Source organism: Dipodomys ordii, unplaced genomic scaffold (genome assembly GCF_000151885.1).
Source record: "Dipodomys ordii isolate 6190 unplaced genomic scaffold, Dord_2.0 Scaffold30, whole genome shotgun sequence".
NCBI classification, from domain to species: Eukaryota; Metazoa; Chordata; class Mammalia; order Rodentia; family Heteromyidae; genus Dipodomys; species Dipodomys ordii.
In genome coordinates this window covers 3,397,613-3,422,207 of record NW_012267246.1, presented here as the reverse complement: position 1 = coordinate 3,422,207, position 24,595 = coordinate 3,397,613, and the positions used below count along the sequence as shown (strand labels likewise).

Here is a 24,595-nt window from a genome sequence, read left to right as displayed (position 1 = left end):
GCTATTAGAATATATTTAACTTCTAGAATATTGTTATAAAGTTATTTTTAAAATAAAGACAGTTAAATTTTTGTCTTTAAAAATTACCATATAAATAATGTAATTGCTATGTAAATAATCACAGACACTTAAACTTTATCTGTCAACATTACACTATAGTTAGTTCACAATCTTTCCCTCCACTCTAAGTTGTAAGTTTTCAGTTGAGTCACAATATTTAACAATAAATCTCAAGCTGCCGAACATTAAATATATTAAATTCCAGAATAATCTTTCTAGCTTATGGCACCTGTGTTCCTCGTTCCTTTCCAATGCAAATCTATGCTACCATATCCACGCCAGTCCATTATTCCCATACATTTCTATACATTACACGTTCACTGTGAATTAACAGATGTGTTGTCAAAATTAGGGCTCACGTGCAAACACAGAAGATCTATTGTCTGAAATACAATGAGGAATATACATCATTCTTCCATCAAGGCAAACACACATACCAACTAGTGATATTACTGAAAATATTTAGCGATCTAAAAAATGACTACTAATAGACCTAATTCCCTGCATGGGATTAGCACACTTCTCGTGGAGGTGCTAATGCAATCAGACCCAAGCAGAAACATTAGGAGAAGGAAGGCGGGTGAGCCTTTCTCTTTCTTTTTCTTTTGTTCAAAATGATTTTATGTGTGTCCTTCAACTGGCTACTGGGACTATGATAATTAAAACATTTAAAACAGCACAAGCCCCCCAGTCTCTAATCTGAAGCTCAGGTCAGCTGTCTGTAGATTCTAATTTGTCCTCCATTTGTATTCATGACAAGAAAATGCTGAATATTTAACAGCAAACCAGCAGGAGGGGGTACTGTGGGCTGAGAGGTTAAATAATTTGATTTCTGTGCAGATTACATGTAACATCCAACAACTAGTCTCACACCTGATTTGGCAATGCAATTACAATAAAAATAATGCAGGGACACAGTAACTCTAAAGTGAAGAAATAAGAACTTGTCCCGTGGGTTGGGAACCACTAACTTTATGTACACAGAGTGGGCACTGTCTGCTCCACCTCCACGGCCCAGTTTTTCAACAGCAAAGGTGAAGATGGCCTACAGAGCCTGGCATGGCTGCGGCTTCCTCCATCTTTCTTATCTCTTCAGTAAAGCAGGGAGCTTTGCATTACATAGGTGTACACGGTGCCCCTTCTCCTGCCTTTAGGCAGGACTACATTGAAGCAGAAGCTTTGTTTTGATCTAGGGTAAACCTCCATCTGTTGAAAAATCCAAGGGCTCTTTTAAGAGAACGCGCTGCTTCTTAAGGTTAAGGAAAGAACAGGCTGAAAGCTATGTCATGGGCTTGACTACAAATATGTCTACACGAAGGCAGAAGAATCTATCTGGATTCAGAGGTATGGTAAAGGTAAAATCCATTTGAGACTTACATCATTAATTTTGCATTTGCATGTATTTTCTGGATAGAATACTGGACAATTATATCAATCTTTCCCCTTCCCCCCTCTGCTGACTAGTGGCTTCCTCTTTGTAAATGTGAATCTTACCAAACTACTTTGGTAATGTACTATTTAAAAAATGTAACAATTAAAAAAAATGACGACTGGGGACAAAAACAATGACAGTACCTCCAGGCTGTAAGTAAGAAATATAATACTAAATATGGAACATAGTACTAAATACAAATAGGAAATATAGTACTAAAGGATTTTTTTTGGGGGGGGGGAAGCTGGCCTCAAATGTTGATCCTTCTGACCTGTCTCCTGAGTAGCTGGCCATGCCCAGCTTGCCACCCCCCACCCCGCCCCAAAGTGATACCACACAGCCAGGAAGGCCCCGAAATCGAGAGCCTTCTGCCTCTTCCTCCTGAGTGCTGATTACAAGTGTGCCTCACCACGCCCACTAGATTCACAACACCAGTGTTAAGCTCTTTCATTAGGAAACAATACACATTCATCCCAAGGAAGCCAGATGGCCAGTTCTAGTTTTGAAGAATCGCAAGGGGAGAAGGGGAAGGATCTATTAGCAGCTGAAAAGTCCACCTCAGGAAGTTTTTATCTTTGTAGTGGGCATGCGATAGTGTCTGCTAGCACACACAAGGCCCTGAATTCACACCTAATCCTACCATGAATCTTCCACAACCCTAAACCTTAGTTTATCTTTATTCTCACAAGCCAGGGTAAAGCCGTCTGGACTTGTATTCTGTTCTGCTATTTGTTCAACAACATCAAGATGACTTTTACCTCTCTTCTCAGCCTCCATTACCAGCTCAAGTGCTGTAACTGTGAGAACTCTGTACTCAAGGCTTCCTCTTGGAAACAGAACCCTGAAGTACTTGATTAAGCTTCTTTCCTAGAATGACAGATCTAGTGCCATATTTTAAAAACTAACTCTCAGCAGGAGTAGTGTGTATATCTGTAGTTCTGTGACTCAGAGGGCCTGCAAGTTTCAGATGAGCCGGCACAACAGTGAAACCTCCCCAACAAGGAAACGAAAATTCGGTACCCTCCGCTATGCTGGTGCTGCCCACACATGAGCCTGACTGTTCTTTCCTAGCCCAACCAACATACTCCTAGGAGACATGCCATTTCTATCACTTAAATCAGAGAAATCAGGGGAGCCGATCCAGGTATACACTGCAAAGAAACACAGGAAGAAAAAAAGCAGGGCAGTCCATACTCAGAAGCAGCTTTTAACATCTGTGTACACATAAATGCTGAATGCTTTCTTTGCTTTCTGCGCTCTGTGGGGCTCTGCTGCACCACTCAGGGCTGGCGCTTTTTAATACAGTTGACAATGACTTCAAATACATCCAAGGGAACTTGAATGCCACAGTCCAAACCAAATTCCAAACTCACAGACCTGTCCCAGACAGGCAAGGCTATTTATGTTCTCTTGTGGGCTTTGTGGAAATACAAAATTGAGACAAGATTTTTCCAATTGGTGAGATGAGACAACTAGCAGAAAACCATGGACATTAATTCAACCAGCAAACTCTTGGAAGCTGGCCTTGACCTCAGAGCACCGCACTCTTACTTGGCCTTTTCTTTCTACCTCTTGAGCCAGCCTCAGGTCCTCAATGAACATTTTTTTTTTTTGGTCGGTTGTGGGGCTTGAACTCTGGGCTTGGGCGCTGTCCCTCAGCTCTTCAGCTCAAGGTGAGTGCTCTACCGCTTGAGCCACAGTGCCACTTCCGGTTTTCTAGTAGTCTGAGATAAGAGTCTCACAGACTTTTCTGCCCTGGCTGGCTTTGAACCATGATCCTCAGATCTCAGCCTCCTGAGTAGCCAGGATTACAGAAGTGAGCCACCGGTGCATGGCTAATGAGCAAATTTTTTAAGATCTCTGATTTAAAACTTAAGACTTAAATCTTGTGATCTTGATGCGTCCCATTTCTACAAAATGCAAGCATGAACACTAGGTTATGTTGGGAGGCAGGGCTCAATTTGTATGAACATGGAAAAGAAACAGCACCCCAGGATGTACAGTAGGAGAAAACACAGTGTAGTCCACGGACCCCGGGCTCGAGGCTCAAACCCTGGGTCCACTGCTGACCAGTGGTGTAACTTAACTGTCATCAGTGCTGGAGCTCCTGCAGACCTCCATCCACATCAGAGGTCACACGCAGGGACAATCCAGATAAGAGAGAAAACCTCCTTCAAAAAAAAAAAAAGTAAAGACCTTTGGAAGGTCTACTTGTTTCTAAGCTGCAATTTTCACTTCTGAGATGATCTTTACCTAGAAAAATTCTAAATGAACTTGCCCAAGTACCCATATTTGAATGCAGGTTTGCTTTTTTTTTTTTGGGTCCGGTCGTGGGGCCTGAACTCTGGGCCTGGGCGCTGTCCCTCAGCTCTTCAGCTCAAGGTTAGTGCTCTACCACTTGAGCCACAGCGCCACTTCCGGCTTTTTTCTTTTTGCTTATGTGGTGCTGAGGAATCGAACCCAGGGCCTCATGCATGCAAGGCAAGCATTCTACCACTGAACCACCTTGCCAGCCCCTGCAGGTTTGCTTTTAACGTATAGTTAGATCACTTTAGGCCATTTCGAGAACTTGGATTCCGGTTTGTATTCTTATCCATCATCAAGTCAGATTTAGCTTAGTTATCCCATTGACATGAACATGAATCCCATTATCCTTGTGATTTATGTTGGAGAACAGTGGGAAAGCAGAACATAAATCCTGACCTGACCTACTAACTTCTCAACGAAGATGTGAGAAGCCATGGCCCACAACAGACTGCTTGCCTAGCATGTGTAAGGCCCTGTGTCTACCCCAAACACCCCAAAGAGAACATATTTGACTGGAACTTATTCAGCACACCATCATTTGCCTTCTCATTGTGTAAACAGGCAAGCTATGGCACTGTGTTGATTTTTTACAATTCTATTTTCCTTTCACTGAAAAGACAGGGAATGTGTGACATTCTCCATGGTATTGATGGATCCAATGCCAGCTTCTTGTTCCATACACAGGAATCACATGTGCATCACAGGAGTCATGCCTGTAGCATAGTTGTCTTCAAAGAAGTATTTTTTTAAGTACTGAGGACTGAACGCCTCATGCATGCTATGCAAGTACTCTACCACTTGAGCCACCCTCAGCTCTTTGGATTTTTTTTTCTTTAAGATGATAGGGTATTGTTAATTGTGTGTAGCTGGCATTGAACTTTGAAATTCTCCTACCTCTTTTGTTGAGCAGCTGGGATTGAAAGCATGTACAACTCTCTCAGTGAAACTTCTAAAATTAGATACAACAGGGATGGATTTTGGATGGTTATATTTAATTTAAGTGCTGTAAAATTATAATTCTTGTCTAGCTGCAAAATTAGTAACTAAAAAATGGGCTACAGGTGGTCTTTTTGTTTTGTTTTGTTTTTTTAAAATGCTGGTCCCAACAGCTGGATGCTGTTCCTGAACTTCATTGTTCAAGGCTAGCTCTCTACCATTTGAGCCACAGATAGATTTCTGGCTTTTTGGTGGTTAAATGGAGATACGAGACTCATGGTCTTTCTTGCCTGGGATGGCCTTGAACCATGATCTTTAGATCTCAGCCTCCTGAGTAGCTAGGATTAAGGCATGAGCCACCAGCATCTGGCTGAAGAGCTATCTTGAAGAAGTTGGACTGTTGGAAAATATCTGTCAAAATGAACAAGGGCATAAAACTTTTTAAAATGTGGTATTATTTCTCCCATGTAATGACACTGACACACAAAAAGTAACCCATAGAAAAATTTTAAAAAGCTATAATTTGCCTAATAATTGTGAACTATTGACTTTTAATTTTGAGAAATAACTGACCAAAATAAACTTTATTAAATATTAATTTATTGAATTTTAATTTATTAAAAATATAGCTTTTGACTAGATTTTAGTGTTAGCTCAAATTTTTAATAAGTTTTATAGCAGTTAGATTTCTTCCTAGATATTTCATTTTTAGTGTTAATAAAGAATACGATAAAAATCTCATATCTTTATAATAAAATACTGAGGTGTGGTGAAGGTAACAGTAAGCACAATATTGCTGAGAATTAGGCATAGCAAGACTGGGATGTATATCATCACACACACACACAACCTGCCAGGCACTCATCAATGTGCTTTGCATACATTAACTCTAGTAAGCTCAGATTGCCTACAGCCTCATTCAACAGATAGGAAACTGAGGCAGAGATCAGGAGGATGCAGACAATAAATAACAAATTTAGTCTGAGAAGTCTGCCTTGAGAATTGTTATTTTTGAGCAGCACTGGGATTTGAAGTCAGGGCTCTGAGATCTTGCTCAGTTTGTGCTCTACCATCTGAGCCATTCTTTCAGCTCAGCTTTTTGCTGGAGATAAGTCTTCTGGATTTTAATGCCTGGCTGTGGATTTTATGATTAACCAAATCTAAGCATCTTGAGAAATAAGGATGACAGGTTTGAGTTATGGGCACCAGATCACAATTATTCTTAATCATTATATCTTTATCAAAAGTAATTGTGGATCACACCATTAGTTTGTGTAGCAGTATTTTTTAAATTACAAGATAACAGAATTGAGCTAACGGTGATAGGCTGAGAAAATAATTTTCTGTATTTAGTGATAAGACATTTATAAAACAAAGCTCCACCTAAAATAAGTGGTACATGCACTATACTTGAGCTACTTAGAGCTGACCTGTGAAGGCAAATCAGAAGTGTATTTGTAGAAGGTAATTTATCCTCAGGGAGAGAGCATTGTTGCTATAAGAACCCAGAAAACATAATCAATAAATGAATTTAATTCTGAAGTTAGAAAGAAACAAAACAGAGTATCTGGGTTCCAATAAAGTCAATCAATCTAATAAAAACAAGACAAAAGGTGTTTTGTTATCAATTTTGCTTATTTTGTAATCTCCAAACTATTGTTCCACAATTATCTATCATCTTGTACTGTGTTCCCACACTCAACATACATGACCGAAGCCTTCCGAAATTTCTGCACCCCTCAAGGGATATAGTATGGTATGTATGTAAAATTGTGCTAGAATTTAAAAAAGGACAATAACAACCTTTTATAAAGCCTGTAAGACAGTCTTTTACTACTGTATCAAACTACATCTTTTTATGAAAGATAGGTTACTCTTATAAGAGGATGACCTAGGGTCACACAGTATGAAAAAGCACTCACCCATATTAAAATTGATGACATTTTATTATTTGTTTTCATGTTTATGTTCTGTCTCCTGCTTCTCTAGAAGTAATCTCCTCTTCATTTCCTTCCTTCCCTCCTTCCTTCCTTTCTTTTTCTTTCTTTCTTTCTTACATTCTTTCTTTTTTCCTTCCTTCCTTCCTTCCTTCCTTCTTTCCTCCCTCCCTCTCTCCCTCCCTCCCTTCCTTCCTTCCCTTTCGTTCTTTCTTTTTGTCAGTCGTGGGGCTTGAACTCTGGGTCTGGGTGCTGTCACTGAACTCTTCAGCTCAAGGTTAATGCTCTACCATTTAAGCCATAGTGCTACTTCCGGTTTTCTGGTGGTTTATTGGAGATAAGAGTCTTATGGACTTTTCTGCCTGGGCTGGCTTTGAACTGTGATCCTAAGATCTCAACCTCCTGAGTAGCCAGGATGACAGGCGTAAGCCCCTGGAGTCCGGCTAGGGCCTTCATTTTCTTTTTTCAGAGATCTAATACTGTTTCTAGGGCATCTCAGTCCTTCAGTTCCTAGCTGATAGGGTTTTTTTTTTTAATTTTTTACCTGACTGAAGTTACTAAAGGGATGGGTGACGAAAGGAGTCATTATACTTGTGCTGTGGTTCTGACTATTAACAGCAGTCTACATTCACATAGTCTATGTACTTGTGAGATGCTTCTTCAATACCACAGGCCACTCCAGGCAAATTTTATCACCACCTCCAAAGTCATAGTGAGGTTAAGTCAAACACAGAGCCAGGAGATGGCACAGCTCAAACCCGGAGCACTGTGTTCCTTGCTGGGCTAGAGGAAGTGGGGGGCGGGTCCACAGTATAGATGGGGTGCAGTGGTACTTAGTAACTGTGTCAGCTCCCTAACAGTCTGCAGCTTTGAGTTGATCTTGACACCCATGTGAAAGCCTGCAGCTTTGAGTTGGTCTTGAAATACAAGTTTAGAGAACTTAACTGGTAAGGAAATACATGACAGCTGGCCACCAGAGGCCTCATGATGGATAAAATGGTGCTAGCCTATCTGCATAATGACATGCCAGCCTATCTGCTTTGCAAGACCATCTCATCGAAAACAAGTAACATGTGATTTGAAATGGCTTCCAAAACCACAAATAATGCAGCTAAATGCATCTGAAACAAAAAGTATATGAAGTAGCAACATTAGTGTTGAATTATTTAAAAATAAGGAAGCATGCTTTATGAACATGTACCTACTGGCAGCATCAACATAAACAAGTGGTTGGTACTCTGTGATATCACACAGGTAGACTGAAGCCATATACAAAAAACAGTGCCTCAGTATCTAGATGCAAAGCAATCAGGTTCTTACAGACACAGAATCAAGGGGACCATGAGGACAAATCGCTGCAAAGGGAAATGACAGATGGCTAGAATAAATGACGGAGTATTCTTGAGTGATTTTTGACTAAAGGACTCAAGGAAAAATATGTCATAAAGAATGCATTCGAGCAGACTATAATATCTTTCCTTCAAGAAAACAGCATTCTAACATTAGAGTTAATGCATTAAAAAGACTGCACAGGTATTTTGAAAATATACATTATGGCAAGATGCAGAAACATCACATCAGATACAGAGGAAGCACAAATGTCCTCAAAGGACATGGTAAATCCTGTAACGCAACCATGGGATAAACAACTCAAAGCTGGGGGTGGGGGGGGACACTCCATAGGTTTAAATCTAGGAGGACAGTAACACTGTACTTTACCATGGCAGCCAACTCTAAACAAGGGCTAGTGAGGCTTTAGCTCTTTGCATTTCTGTCTAAACTTACATCAACATGGCCACTGAGTAACCGGGGCATCCCCAGTGACCCCTGTATACCTGTTAACTTTAACGTCACTCAGATGCTCTCAGGAAGCTATGTGAGAACTTCCTTTTTGGTGAGCCAGTGTCTCACGATGTAGCCCAGCCTGGCCTAAAGCCTGTGATCCTCCTACCTTCGTCCTGCAGGTACCTAGGATATGGGACGTGTGCCACCACCCTGGATGGTGAGCCTGGTGGAGAGAAAGGAGGGCTGTGAGAGTCCCCTCACAGAGAGTGGAGACCAGTGCTACAGTTTCAGCTAGGGATCACCACACAAGGGGAACCTCAGGAAATAGGACCTCACACCGGACATTTGTCCAGCTCGTCTGTACTCTGGAGACTGGATGTGGAGGAATACTGAACATTTTACAAAGGCCAGTCAGTCAGATAGAGGTCATGAAAAAGAACAAAGACACCCTGGCAAAATGTGCCCCTCACCATCTGGGAGCCAGAACTCAGGTGACAGTGAGTTGGTCTGACACCGGCATGGCTCTGACCGCAGGGACAAGGGTGCTTTCCTTAGTACAAAGGCTGAGGACTTACAGGGCACAATCAGAGAAGGCAGGGGACAGGGGAGGGATGCTCAATCAGAATTTTTAACACTGATCCTAAGGCTTGAGGCTTCTGCAGGATGTTTGAAGAGGAGGTGTGCTTTAGAATCAGATTGCCTGGGTTTGTTGTCTGGCTTACTTGTAGCTCTACAGTTTGCCTGGATTGAGTACCAGGCCCCAGCTTCTCATCCCCACTTGGATGTGGAGATGATAACAACCCCCCAAGCTCATAGAGCTAACAAAGATGTGGTATTCCTTCATCTCTCATTGCTAGTAGTCTTTACCTGACCTATACCCAAAGAACTACTACAAATGGAAGGAGGTGAGAGGGAGAATGCAGGAAAGAAGAAAGGAAGGTAGGAAAGAGGAAGGAAAGAAGGGAGGAAGGGAGGAAGAGAGGGGGGAGGAAGGGAGGGAGGGAGGGAAGAAGGCTTCTAGTCAATGTGCTGTGGCAAAATATTTGGGGGAGACCAGAGGAGTCCTCTAAGTCTTCACTTGAACTGCTTCATGTTATGTTCATATTTTCACTGTCCACCAATCCCATGAATAATTTAGAGTGGGTTGGCTAAGTCTTGGAAACAAAAATATTTGAAGTTAAAAAAAACTAACAGATGGATAGGGCTATTTTGAATAAACACAAGGGGAAAAGTATTCAAAGGCTACTATACTTAAACCACAAATAAGAAATTCATATTAGAGAGAAGTCAAATACAGAGAAAGGCTACTATGTTTATAAACTCATTTGAAACATAATTAGCACCCTTAAATGCATACTAAACTAAGTATAAAAATAACATTCAGAGGATACAAGCAGTTAGGCTATATCATTCAATAATAGGGAAAGAGATAAAAGAAATGATAGAAGTTCAAATGACTTTAATTTTATATATATATAAAATTTGGATGTGAGTATATTCAAGCTCAGGGCTGGGGTAATATCCCTGAGACATTTTGCTCAAGGCTAGCACTCTGCCACTCTAGTCACAGTTCCACTTCCAGTTTTTAGGTCATTAATTGGAGATAAGAATTCAATGGACTTTCCTGCCTGGCTGGATCCTCAGATCTCAGCCTCCTGGGGAGCAGGATTACATGTGCCAATTATATATTTTAAAAGTATAGCTACAGAGTTGGGTTTGGTGATGCATGCCTGTAATGCTAGAATTCTGGAAGCTGAAGTAGGAGGACCTTGAGCTTGAGGTCAACCTAGGCACTGGAAGTTCTGGTCTAGCTTGAGCTGTGTAGCAATACCCTGTCTCAAAACATAAAGCAAACAAACAAGTATAATTACAGCATTTTCATACATACACAGAGAAAGGGAAAGCTCCATAGTTAAATATTAGGTCAAAGAATAAAAAAGAAAATAAATAATATAATAGGTAATAATATAATATAATCTAAAGCTAAATTTTAAAAAGTAATTATTTTCAATCGAGGGAAACAGTAAACCTAAATTTTAAACATTCAATTTTCTTATACTAGAAGACATATTCTCATTCAACTAATGTGAAAAGAGGCAGTGAATGGCTGAAGAAAGTGGGCTATCTCCAAGGCATTAGTGATCTCTAGGGAGTGGTAAATGAACCCTGTATACAGAGGCACCATGGAAGGCACTGGAAATGTGTACAGGTTAGAGAGGAAAATGTGCCAGGACTAGTTTTGGCATATAGCCTGATTTTTATCTTAAACACAATAGTTGCAAATATAATTATGATATGGATCAAAGAACACTCAAAGGGAAGGACTGTATAACAGAACAAATCTGCAAGGCACAGGTCTTGCTATGCTAACACAGGCATTTTCTGAGATAACAGAGAATGGATAAACACAATGGCACAGACAACATTTGTCTAATTTTAACAATACTTCCAACCCTGAGCTGAAACTCAGCATGCTGAGAAATTAAGAGATGCGGTGTGTAAATGGCAGGACAGTGGCCACCATGCTTATATAGGACTGAAATAAGGAACTGTTGTTCTGTCACACAAACAACATACTGTTGAAATGTGAACAAATGTCTACACACATTATTACTGTAGCCCAAGTTTGAATAAGCAGCCTAATACATTATGTGAAACACAGCTTACACAGTAATCATTTTATCATTAATCACTCAGAGGAGGGTTAATTTGATAGCATTCAAGTACCTAGACAATCTACAAGAAAAAATTTTGAGTGTAAACAAAAGAAAAGAATTGAACAGGGATTCACCTACAAAAAATAAGTGAAGGTAAACTCAGGGATGTTCTCATTTAAACATTACTGTTGTATGGGGTGTTCAGTTGAGTTGAATTCTTCAAGATTTGTGGTGTAGTTTTCCTTTATACCTTTCTGATGCACTGAAAACTCAGTGAGCTCACGTAAATACAGAGCCATATTACCAAATACTTGGATGTGTCATAATATCAACTATGTTATCAAATGTTTTGACGCACCTTGGCTTCATTTTCTAAGTGTTTAGTTCATTATAGCAAGGGCTTCACAGGTAAGGCCCTGTCTTAGAAAAGAGATGTAATGAAGTTGGCTTACTCTATAAGTACGATTATTAAGGACCCATTGCAAATCTAAGAAACATGGATTTAAAAGAATGAGAAACTAATTCACATATTTAATCACTCATGCAATAATTCAAGATATGAGTGTTTGTATTATGTTTTAGGCTTCCTGAATACAGATCCTGTAATCCTGAAGGTTAGACTCTGATTATGATAATGGCCTTGAAAAAGGCAATTAAACTAGGAAGAGATGTGTTTCTTCAACAATTCTCAGGTATTGAAATGGAAAATGTACTGTATATCACATAGTAGAATCAAGAACAGTCTAAAAATCTAATTAAAAGAATCTAAATTAGCTTGATACAGTGGCTCATGCCTGTACTCCTAGCTACTCAGGAAACTGTGACCTGAGGTGGGATAGTCTGACTCGATGACTCTTACCTCCAATTAATCACCAGAAAAGTAGAAGTGGAGCTGTGGCTCAAGTGCTAGTAGAGTGCTAGTCTTTAGTTAAAAAAAAAAAAAGCAAAGGGTCAGTGCCCAGGTTCTGAGTTTAAGTCCCAAGATTGGTACATTAAAAAAAGAATCTACATTAAAGAATTACAATGAAAGTTCAGTAGGTCTGAAGTATTTAGAAAAGTTTCTTTCAGGAAGACAAGCATTCATGTTATACTACTTAAAAACAATACATCACCTAGCAAGTTCAACATCTGTGGTTACTCTCAGTGCAGTTTTTGTTAACTGATTATGACTCTGATTAAGATCTGAATAAATGGACCAGTCTACTAACTATGGAACTATTTCCACTGTCGGCTGGTAGTAGAAGTACTCTTGTGATTTACAGCACCACAGTGTTTTGTAAAGTGCTTTATAAAGGCCATTATGTTATTAATTAGTTACATTGATCACACAACACAGCAGTACTTAAATTCCCTTAGACTGCTTTGCACGTAGCACTGTATCTACCTACGGGCATACCGTAAGCACTAATGAAGTCGGAGAGACCACATTAACTACATGTGCCAGGATGAGGGCTTCATCAAGTCACAAGAGGGTTCTGTATAAGATTCCTCCCACAGAGTGCCACTGTCTTCTCATGAAATCATAAAATCAGCTGATTCCAGATTAGAACATACCATCAGGACTTCAGAATGTCACATAAGGTAAGACTACTTACTACACTCACATGTATAAATCCACCCCGTTCTACAAATCCATGCTCTACGCAGGGTTCTGTCTTTTTGTTTTGGACTGGCTTGAGGCCCGAGTTTGATGGGATGCTTCATTTGGATTCTACGCCATCATACCTAAACACTTAAGGCCCAGCTGGATCGCAGCTTCTAACTGGAGACTGGGAACATTTTTTTTTCTGGTTGTTATAATAAAGGAGAAGCATATATTAATGTAAAAATGTCAATTTTCAGATGTGAAAACTAATACCTAGAGTCAAAATCTGGCACACAGTGTCAGCCTTTAGCATCTCAAAACCTCACACGAGCAAGCAATTATTCTGCTTTGGGCCATGAGGCAAATGTGAGGGGGTCGCTGACCAGGGAAGAGATTGGAACTTTGTAACCTTACAAGTAAAGAGGAAATAAAACATTGTTAGGGAAGATAAATGAGATCTGCTTGTGGGGAGGGGGATGGCCTAAATGTAATCAAAAGGAAAGAATAGGCCATAAAAATTAAGATACAGATCTCTTAACTTCAATAGTGGCTATTTCTGGCATTTCTGATTCTGTTCTTTTTTTCTTGACAGCTTTACCATTGCTAGAGTAGTTCAAAATATATAGACAAACTCAATCCATTTCTATGACTAATTCTCATCATTTGTTATGCATAAATACAGAAGTTGGAAGGAAACTAACCAACATTTGTTGTGCCATCTTAACCTCACACCATCCCTCCCAATTCTGCCACGGGCCACTGAGCAACCAACCCTACGTTAACCAACATTTGTGTCCTCTGTGGTGTGGTGTCACGTCACAAGTTAGACCCACGAGAGGACGTGATACCTCGAAGGTACTCAGCCAGGGAATGCAGAAACCAGGGCGGGCAGGACCCTCAGGAAAAGACAGAGCGCATGCACTTACCTTCCTCCTTCCTTCTCTTTGCTTCTTCCTCATTTCTCTCTTTGGCTTTCAGTGCTTCATCAGCTTTGGCTGTAAGAAAAACAATGAAATACTTGCTTTTATTTTATGACCAGACTGTAAGTGAGAATAAGGGGGAAAGGAAACAGACATGAATTACTTCTGTGAAGTAGTCAAAAGAAAGAGATGTGGCAGCTGAAAATGTGAAGCATATTTAGAACTACTACACAATGCATTTATTTACAATCTCCAAAGCCTAGTTCAGAATAACCTCTGTGCAAAGAAGAAAATGAAGTTAAGCAACATGAGGGTAAAGGCAGATATGAATAGGCAAGAGTGTCAGTCATCCATTAAAATCAGGTAATGCATTTGCCTTCAACATTGGTGGATTTACACATCAAGTCTCAGAAACCCACAGTTGCTGTAGGAAAGTGTCAAATGAGGGTACATTCCTCCCCCATAGTCGAGCGTAGCAGTGCGTCATTCATGTTATGACAGCATTCAGTAAAAAGACTTTTTCCCTCTAGAAACCGCTTCCCTTATTACTTAATTATCTACTAGTTGCTCAACTGCAGGGGTTTTCAAACACTTCACACAGATGTTAAAGAAGATTAAAAATATACAGCACAGTAACAAGGGACTATCAATATACTCTGTAAATTAATTAAATTTCTGTTCTAGCACATCATTTATTCCGAAGCATTAACGTCTCAAAGGAGCGATTCTCCTTTATCGCTGTCTCACGGCCTGATGAGCGAACTAAGTGAAAATAAGCCTCTAATGGCATTAGAGTTGATGAAATATTAAGTTAAAAAAGTATTGCCTTGTCAAAGAAAAGAATCAGACCCAGCCAGCATTAAACTCTAGATGGGCCTTTATCATACTGAGAGCAGCAACACAAGCAGTGATTTTAAACGATAAGCACACATTTCAGTTTCTGGCTGCATATGTTTTCCTATGCAAGGACAAACATCCTTCTGAAGTGTAAAACCTGGTCTGCGAAAAGGAATTTAAGAAACAATTCCTGTCTTGTACAAAACTATTTTTCTTCCAAGTTTGGTTTTCCTCACCATCAATATTGATAATTTTCTTCAAGTATAAAACTTACATAATGGTGCTATGAAGTGCTATCTCCAATTACACAGACATCTGTTTCCATTTATAAGCTTACTTAGCCTGCATTTAAAGTCATGAAATATTAAAACTTTTATGCCACTTGGTATCATTGCAAAAAATCTATTAAATTAGATAATAAAAACAAACCACTAGTAACTCTAAAGACATTTACTTCATTTACACTTTATTCTCCCTGGTACAAGGACAAGGATAATAGAAATTCCATTTAAATTCAATTTTGGTTATATGTGTAATTGTAGATATACCCCTGGAGTCATGTAAAATGCCTGGCGTATGTTTCTTTCAAATGATCCCGCTCAGATTCCCATTCTACTCCTTACAACCATCTTCAATATGTATTAGCAGAGCTCATTAGACTGAAATTTAATAATGCAAACATCAGGTGGACTTCAAGAACCTCCATTAACAACGTAAGATGGATTGCTTATATATAACTCTTGGGCCAACTGGGCACAATTTAAATTCAATAAACTAGCCTGCCTAAATCTGATTTATCTATTTCACTACGAGGGTTTGTCCTTTCTTACTGATTTGTTGCTATACATGGACAATTCATTGGAATATTGTTTTATATGTGTTTTTTTTTAAACTGCAAATGGCTCTGATGCTATGGTTAAGTATTTTATACAATTCAGCTTCATACTGTCAGTCAAGATCAGAAGTATAAATGTAAATACATGTGCATGCTCAAAAATCCTTTGAATTATGTTGAAAATAATAGACAATCTTCAATGCATACATGTGAACATTTTATCAATAATCAATAGGTCCTCCACAAGAAGCTGGATGCATTCATGTGAAGAAAAACCTACTTCAAGTGCATTGTTAGGATGAACTTCTCCTTAATTATTAAGGGAATCTGGAAGAAGCAATTTTTTCTGTGTTATGATAATATGATTAATACCTCGATAGGGACAGAACTTGCAGCCATTCATACATAGCTCAAATTACTCTGGGAATCTTTGTGTTGTCTAAAAGATGGCAATCCTGTTTCAAAGATGAAAATACTGAATGTGAAGGGAGATGCCACACATCCACTACTAGCACTATTCCTATGATTCGCCATCTTCTTTGGAATTCACTGAAGCCATCTATTATAAAGCACATCATTTGCCAAATTACTTCCATCTTCTAGTTGTACACAACCTCTACCCCCTTTATTCTCCCAATCACTTCCAAGTTAACTAAGTCCTCTCCAGCCTTTGCTCTCTGCACTACCCAGCCAAAATGCTACGGCTTGAACATGTGGACATGTAATCTGACTGCAGTTTTAGGAGCTTGCTACGGCAGGGTGGCTAAAGGTGCTTAGGTCAATGGGGAGGCCCACATGCCTGGAGAGATCCATTCATGGACTACCATGTGGTTGCAAAGCTGACGAGGGAGTGGCCTGCACCACAGCTGGTGCCTTCGCCACACGGCTGCCCTACTCAACTCAGGAGTCTGCAGTCCCCACAAGAGGCCTTCACAGGTGTGGCCATCCGCCTGGGCCTCCAGCCGCCCAAGCATGAGCCATCCTGCAACCCTGCACCTATGGAAGCCACTCAGTGTGGCACTCAGTTACAGAAACAGAAGACCAACCATCTCAGTCCCATGCTAATAAAGACAGTCATCTCTCTAAATTTTTGTTTGTCATGCTGTTACTAGTACATGCAATTTTTCTCTTTTGCTGAAGAGAGACCACACAAAATGGTATATAAATGCTGCTGATGTACCTAGCACTGGTAGTCACGACTGAGGGGTGTACCCGGCACTGGTAGTCATGACTGAGGGGGTGTACCTGGCACTGGTAGTCATGACTGAGGGGGTGTACCTGGCACTGGTAGTCATGACTGAGAGGTGTACCTGGCACTGGTAGTCATGACTGAGGGGTGTACCCGGCACTGGTAGTCATGACTGAGGGGTGTACCCGGCACTGGTAGTCATGACTGAAGAGTGGGGGCTCTAAACAAGAGCTGTCTGCACACAGGCATTGGGGGGCTATGTGCTGTCTATTTAGGAGAGAGATAATCAGCCAAGGTAGAAACAGATTGTTTATAGTTAGGGTTTTGTTTCCTTCCAAGAGTCACATTAAGCATGAAGGTAGTTTTAACTTAAACCTAGGAGACTATGTATGCAGCTTTAGCTCAAGCCTGTTAGGATCTCTTTCTAGGTATTAATACTGGGAATCATAATTATTGTCTGCAGAAGTTAAAAAAATGCTACTTGTGTCCAATTCCTTTTAAATCTCCACCTACTCATAGCTAGTGTTTTTCCATGTTTAAAGACTATACAATTATCGCCCTATCAGCTCTCTCCATAAAAGCAGGAGAAATACAAACCCAGCTTGCAGCCTGATACTGGAAAATTGTGAATTCAGAGTAATAAAAACTGGAAACCAAAAACTGATGTGATATTTTTCTACTTTTTTTTTGTTTTTGGTTGGTTGTGGGGCTTGGACTCTGGGCCTGAGAGCTGTCCCTCAGCTTGTCAGCTCAAGGCTAGCGCTCTACCACTTGAGCTACAGCGCCACTTCCGGTTTTCTGGTTTTTATTGGAGATAAGAGTTTCACAGACTTTCTTGCCCAGGCAGGCTTTGAACTGTGATCCTCAGATCTCAGCCTCCTGAATAGCTAGGAGACACTGGCGCCCAGCATTTTTCTACTTCTTGAAAGAAGCATTGTGGAAGTAGAAATTATAGTATAAGTTCTGCTATAATATTGCTTACATTTAATCACTTGAGATTATTTTCTTTTATGTAAAATTCTTTTATATGCTCCTAAATGAGAAAGTTTTTTTCTTTACAGTTAGATCCATTATCATGCCTTCTGAATTTTCTCTTAATTCTTATGACCCCAGGTGGGCTTTAAACATTACCCAAACTTACAAGGATTTGCTTCTTATCCTTCCTTCCTTCCCTCTTTCCTACATTCCCTTCCTTCTCTCTCCTATTCTTGCTCTCTCTCAGCAGTGGGAGACATTTCTAAGTTGTGTGTTAGGAAAACTGAGCATGTGGCACAGGTCTTCTGTTGGCATCATGGCATTCCAGTGGCCTGGAAGGAAGCAGACTCACTTACAAGCTAAGATGTCAATACGAATACTTGATAGGCTTGTTTCTCTAAATATATGAAATCAGTAGCCTTCTCACCATCTGTATACTTCTCCAGTTAACTGCATCAGCTTTCACATTCTATAAAATGAATAACTTGTTTAGCCACGGTAATTCAGGAACCATTTACTAAAATCTAAAAACTAAAGTTAAAAAAGCAAACAATCCAATAACAATCACATGGGTAGACTATTATGATGTTTAGATTCTTAAATAAAAGCAGCATTAATGTTATCACAGAATGATGCTATGAAATATCAAAGTAACTTCCTCATTCTGTGTCCTGGCTGGAACTGTGTGCTGGACTCTACTGGCGGATGACCACTACTATCACCCACCCAGAGAGAGTTGTGCAACAGCTCAGGAAGACTCTGCGCTTGTGCTATGCAATCTACCTCTGAGAGGAAGTGCATCTTACACTTTGATAAGGGATTCATAATTCTTCTCAGTAACTCTGCTCACCTTTTCACTACAAAGGTTTAAGATGGTGTCTTTGAAAACTGACAAATCAAAGTCTAGAAATGCCAATTAATTATGTACCTCAGAAATTAAGAAAGGGATGTAAGAATTTTACATATGAAAAAGTTATTTTTCTCTTTTTACTTTATTCTTGCATGAAAGGAGGTGCGTCTTTAAAAATGGAATTAGATAAATCTTTTATTTACATAATTGATTCCAGGGCTTCAGATACGCACAGAAAACACAGCTTCAGACAGGCCTACATGTGTGTGCCCTTCACCAGGCACGTCCACATCTTGCTCTGTGGAATCTGCAGAAGGTCTCGGGGCTGAGGATCTGCTTAACTTGTACAGCACGGAGCCAAGCGCTATCACACAGTCACTACCACCGGAACTTTTTTAAACTGCCCAGAATTATATGTAAAACAAATCTAACACTATTGCTTCCACATAAAGGATACTTGGTTAAAGTTTCATAATCAAGTGAGAGCATTCATGGACAAAATGGCATTGTGAAAGGAAATAATAGGGACAAAACAGCCATGTTACTAATAAATTTATATTTTGAAGTTGACCTTTTTTTTTTTTGGCAAGAATATGACATGCTGAGTATTTAAGGGAACGCCAGGGACTGGAGCAATTTATCACTGAAATCTGTGACCAGTGGCTGAGTTTCAGCACTGTGGTGCACTGTTTCTACACTAAGCATGCTAATAATGCTGCTGATAAAATGCAGACTTCCACTGTCAAGCTCACAAATTTTCCCCAAAGGAGCACTATGCCACTCCATGTCCTGATTTAATCCTATTAAAAGTATGTTTTAAGTGCACTTTTTATGTACCACTTTCTGAGAGAAGAGTTGTAACACGAACTTGGAATGTCTTTATTAAGATAAAGAATGGCACAAGTAAATTCAAAATGAATAATGCAAGCTTTGCTGGGTGACAAACTAGCACACTGGGGGTGCGATCTGGTGTGGGCGACAGTTCAGTATCTCTGCTCCTCTAGGTCTGTGATGGAATTGTTGCACTTATTCTCCAGGGTGACTGGAAACAGGACCAACAAACAGCCTTTTTTTATTAATGAACGCCTGTTCTATTCCCTCACATGATGGATGAATTAAACCACAGCAGAGGCAGCTCTGACTTTTGAAGTTCTTATGCTCTTACTTTAAGATGAAAAAAAGCAACTAAATTTAGTCCCAAGCAGAAACAATTAAAGATACGATCGTGGAAATAATTAAGCTAGGATTATTATAAATTCAAAATAAATTATTAAATTATTAATTATTATAAAGTCAAAAGAATTTATCCAGAAAAATTTTACTGGCAAATCAACATACGTTGTTAATAAAATACAATATATAGAAATATGCAGGTTTTTAAAACCCTCTAATGTGCTTTAATGATGGAAAGCTATTTAGATCTACATGCTTTATAGACAAACAACAACAACAACCACCACCACCAATCAGAAGACATTCATGTATTCAGGAAATAGAACGTTCTCTCAAAGTTTCTCTTGAATTTCAATTTTATATGCCAGAGTTTAGACCAGAAAAATACTTTCCACAATATTATAATACAAAAGCAGAATCAAAGAAAACAATAAAGGGAAGATTTTAGAGGTAGCTATTTTATCGACTGTGATAGTGCTCATGTGCCTTCCAAAGCTGATGTATGGCCCATCACTCTGGATTTGAAAAGACACTATTTGTAATTTCCAACACTCAGTGTTAATCATTATCAATATTTTACAATATCTATCTGTTGCTTGATATCTAACATAGGCAGTAGTGTAGATCTCCAACTTTAGCATGCATAAACATCTCATGGGAAATTTATTCACACATAGCTCTCAACAACAAGGGAGAGGAGATTTGGTTCTTTCTCTTTATCTCAATTTTTTTGAAAGTTGGGCACAGGGGTCTCCCCATGTTGCCTTGAATTCTGAGTTCAAGTGATTTCCTGTCCCAGCCTCCTAGTAGCTGGGACTATATCTAAATGGACCTTCTGATGGCAAAGTTATGAGCTATTTAGAATGTGCCAACGATTTGGTGTTTATCTAATTTATTTTGATTAAAGAATGCAATTTATGGGGCTGGGAAGGTGACTCAGTGGTAGAGCACTTGTCTTGCATGCATGAGGCCCTGGGTTCGATTCCTCAGCACCACATAAGCAAAAAGAAAAAAGCCAGAAGTAGCACTGTGGCTCAAGTGGTAGAGCGCTAGCCTTGAGCTGAAGAGCTGAGGGACAGCGCCCAGGCCCAGAGTTTAGGCCCCATGACTGGACCCCCCCCCCAAAAAAAGAATGTAATTTATGTGAGACTTTTTGGTATGTTTAGATTTAGCTTACTAACTCATATAATTTTGGTATTTTTTTCTTTTAGAATAGGGGGATCAAATCTAGGACCTTAAGCAGAATATATAAATGGCCTAGCACTGAGCTACTTCCCAGTTCTCATTTTTTTCTTGTTTAGTTGATAGTTGAAAAGAACAGATGTTCACAGATGTTCTCAAAGCTTGAGTTTGGCATCCTTTATGTGTTTATTAGTACAAACCTGCGACTTTATTGTTATCTAACTATATTACCTCCCACCATGGCAGCAAGGTTCAAAGTCTGTCCTCATAACTAAATCAATATTTTGCTTTACATGCATTAAGTCTATGTTAGTAGAAGCACATAGGTTATAATTATTCTACTATATTGTTGAATTCTGATTTTCTGCATTTTAAACTAGTTTTCAGGTGATAAGGATAGTGAGAAATAGTTCAAATGGACTATACAGATGTATTAGGAGGTAAAGAGGATAGATGTTGAATGAAGTAGTATTTAGTATCTCAGAATCTTTGTCATGATACATTGGCATTGTGATACAGCCAGCATGGGCAGTCACTTTTCACTAGACCTTCTGCGACCAGAATGCCCTGGTGTTTGCTTCTTCCTGTACCTGTTAGCTCTTGGATCCCTTCGAGAAGTACAAGAACCCGACATGTAGGGTATTTTTACTAGAGTATAGCTGAAGGTTTACCTTGGTCGTATATGCAATTCAAATGCGGACACACTGAATTCCAATGTAAACATAAGTAACAAAGCCAAGTAAAATGATCTGTAAGTGGAACATGTATTGTTTTACATGAAGACTGGGACATTCCAGTGGAGGGTGTGCTGAATTAGACGGGAAGAAGCCACCTCCTCAGCCGGGTGACACGTGTCTGCAGTCCCACTGCAGGGAGGCCGAGGCAGGAGGGCTGTGAGAATGCAGCCAGCTAGGACTGCACACTGACTTTGAGGTCAGCCTGGTTACCCAGTGACAGTGTGTATTAAAGGCCAAACAACAACAATAATCTTTGATCATAAGGCCTTGTTCTATTATCTTCGACCAATTAAGGCCTTGTTCTACTAAGTTACGAGGGTTATTATGGAGCCAATGTAAACATTATTTCCTTTTTGTCAAAATCAGATTAAAGTGCCTCCAAATTATTTTAGTAGACTCTGTCTCTTCAGTTCTTAACTTTAACCCTCAGCAATCAACATATTGCTAAGCAATGTACACAACATGGCACAATGAACAGTGTCAAAAAGTAAGAGAGGGGTAAAAATACACTTAAAGTAACCCAGATGTAGCCAGGGTGCTGGTGCCTATAATCCTAGCTACTCAGGAGTCTGAGATCTGCAGATTTCAGTTTCAATCCAGTCCAGGCAAGAAACTCTATTAGACCTTATATCCAATTAATTACCTAAAAAACAGAAGAGGAGTTGTGACTCCAAGTAGTAAAGTACCTAGACTTGAGCAAAACAGCTCAAGGATAGTGCTCTGGCCCTGAGTCGTCCCCATGACCAGGAAAAAAAACAACAAGAGCAGCATTCTTTAAAATTGGTGAAAATTTATCATTTTTCTTTGATCTGACCTATTAGATCCTTCACCTTGTGGTCCTAACCCATTTCCCCCAGTCTACCACCAAACTACACCACATTCTTTAGACTTTAAACTAAAAACTGACTTGCCTTTGGAAATACACCACCCTATTTCACAATTCTCTACCTTTCTGTGCCATAAGTTTAGAATGTTACATTTGATCAATAGTTTCTTAACTCTACACAGAATTAGTTACACTTGTAGTATTTTGATGTTATCCCTAGTCATTTTATATATGGTACTTTCTGTTTAATATATTTTTCCTTATTTGTCTCCACTTTCCCAAAATTTAGCCCTATGCCAGTGACTATTTAATAGTAAATTATTCCATATAGAATCTGCGTGCTTGTGTGTGTGCAGACACACAGTGTCTTTTTTACTTTATGGCTTAAGAGAAATGTTTATAAGACATATATATATATATATATATATATATATATATATATATATGCGTGTAAGCACACATGGGTTTTCAGTTCCTGGATCTACTCTCTTACAATGACAAATTTAGCTGTTTTTCATAATCACTTTGTACCCACCTGGTACTGTTCTCTAACACTAATTGTTGAGATGTCCTGTAGCCTGTTCTACATGCTCTGTCATCTTCATCAACATTACTTTCTCCCAAGTGGGAGATGACCACACTTGGCTCTCTGGAGTCAACTGAGCACGTGCAGGAGATCACTTGGGCACAGTACTGTATCAGACATGGTTTCTGAGCTCCTCAATAAATGCTTTTTAAAGTAAACTAAAATTTTATATACAAAGCACCACTCTGAGAAATAGTAATGCATTAAAGATTCAATCCTATTGATGCAAGTTAAATATTTAACAACAGTTATGACAGACAAGGATGTTCTGAGAGTTAATGTCAGAAAATTATATTAATTAGTATACTTCATTCTACCCTTGCAAACATTAATATTCCACTCTGGCCTAACTATTCAAACCTTCAAACTTTAGGATACCATTTTACACACACACACACACACACACACACGCTACACACCACACACACACACACAAGTATACTTACATCTAAAACACTCTAAGAGTCTTTGCCTTATCAAAAGATTCATCTAAGGTTATGGTTCAATACTGAAACTTAGAAACATACGCTTTAAAAGTTTTCCTTTCTATCATATATCTAAGAGCAATAAGTCTTGTGAATTTTCACAATAATAAAATGTCAAAGCAAATAAAAATCTTCAGAACGATGGTTCCAGCCACCAGAAGCCCTGTATTTCCTCATCCATAACAAATTGAGTTATAGGAAGAACATTTTCTCTTTTTTAGACATTTTATGTTCCTTGACTTTTTTTTTCTTTTGAGATAGGGTCTCTTATGTTGCTCAGGCTGGTCTCAAACTCTTAGGCTCAAGTAATCCTTTTGCCTTAGACTCTCAAGTAGCTGAGATTACATACACCTCCTTAGCTTCCCTGGCTTCTCTTCATTAGGTACTCACTGTATCAACACAAGATGACACTGACAACAGAGTTTTTGTTTTACTCTGGCCCACATTTTGAAAGCATGGCTCTACAATTGATGGCAGTATTAGAAATAAATCCTAGTGTTAAGATGGGTGGTGACACAGAATTTAAAACAACATAGAAACATGTAAAAACGTCTTTAAGTACCAGAAGCACCCATTTTAAACAAATCAGTGGATTTATCATCATTTCTATAACAATACTATTGTTATAACAATACCATATCATTGAAATATATTTGTGTGGAACAAAAATATTTGTGTATTTTATCATAAAAACCTAAGAAATTAGTTAAAAATTTATAAAAATCATAATGCTTTATAAACAGTCTTCAGCCTGGTCTCACACAATCACATTTAACTATTGTAAATGCTAGTCAAAAACATATTATCATTTTGCAAGCTCTGATACAGACAAGTGAAATATCATAAATTAAAAACTCCATCCATGTAACATCTTTTGTTTAAGGCAATTCTGGAATTTATGTGAGAATTTAATTTTACTATTATTTCAGTATAAAAAGTTTATACTTCAAAATGTGATGCTTACATCAATACAGTAGTCTTAGATCTTTGGATTCTTCTTTTCAAATCTCTTACCAGCAAAAAAGGGAAGTGTACATATAGCCTACTGCATGTTACCTATAGTGGCAAAAATGCACAACATTTAAGTTTCGCTAGGTGGCGCAATAAGAATAATTTATCTTCTGGGGCTGTCTGTTGGAATGTCAGTATGAGTACCCAAGATCAACATTCTTAGATTGTCACTTAAATCATATTTTAATATATTTATACTATAATCCTATTAAAACAAGGAATGGTTTTAGCATAAAATAGACTTCAGCACCCTAGATGATTTTTTGTTTTTCCCCATTGGCTATTTTGAA

The 24,595-nt window shown here is 39.0% G+C and overlaps 1 protein-coding gene across 1 annotated transcript in view; it reads right to left on the bottom strand.

Annotated features, from left to right (window-relative positions):
* Positions 1-24,595, bottom strand: part of Rsrc1 (arginine/serine-rich coiled-coil 1) — a 273,596-nt gene that overhangs the window by 26,973 nt on the left and 222,028 nt on the right. Inside the window, exon 10 of the mRNA XM_013016136.1 lies at positions 13,626-13,694. Coding sequence (XP_012871590.1) covers positions 13,626-13,694 — 69 coding nt within the window. The remainder of the gene's footprint in view (positions 1-13,625; positions 13,695-24,595) is intronic.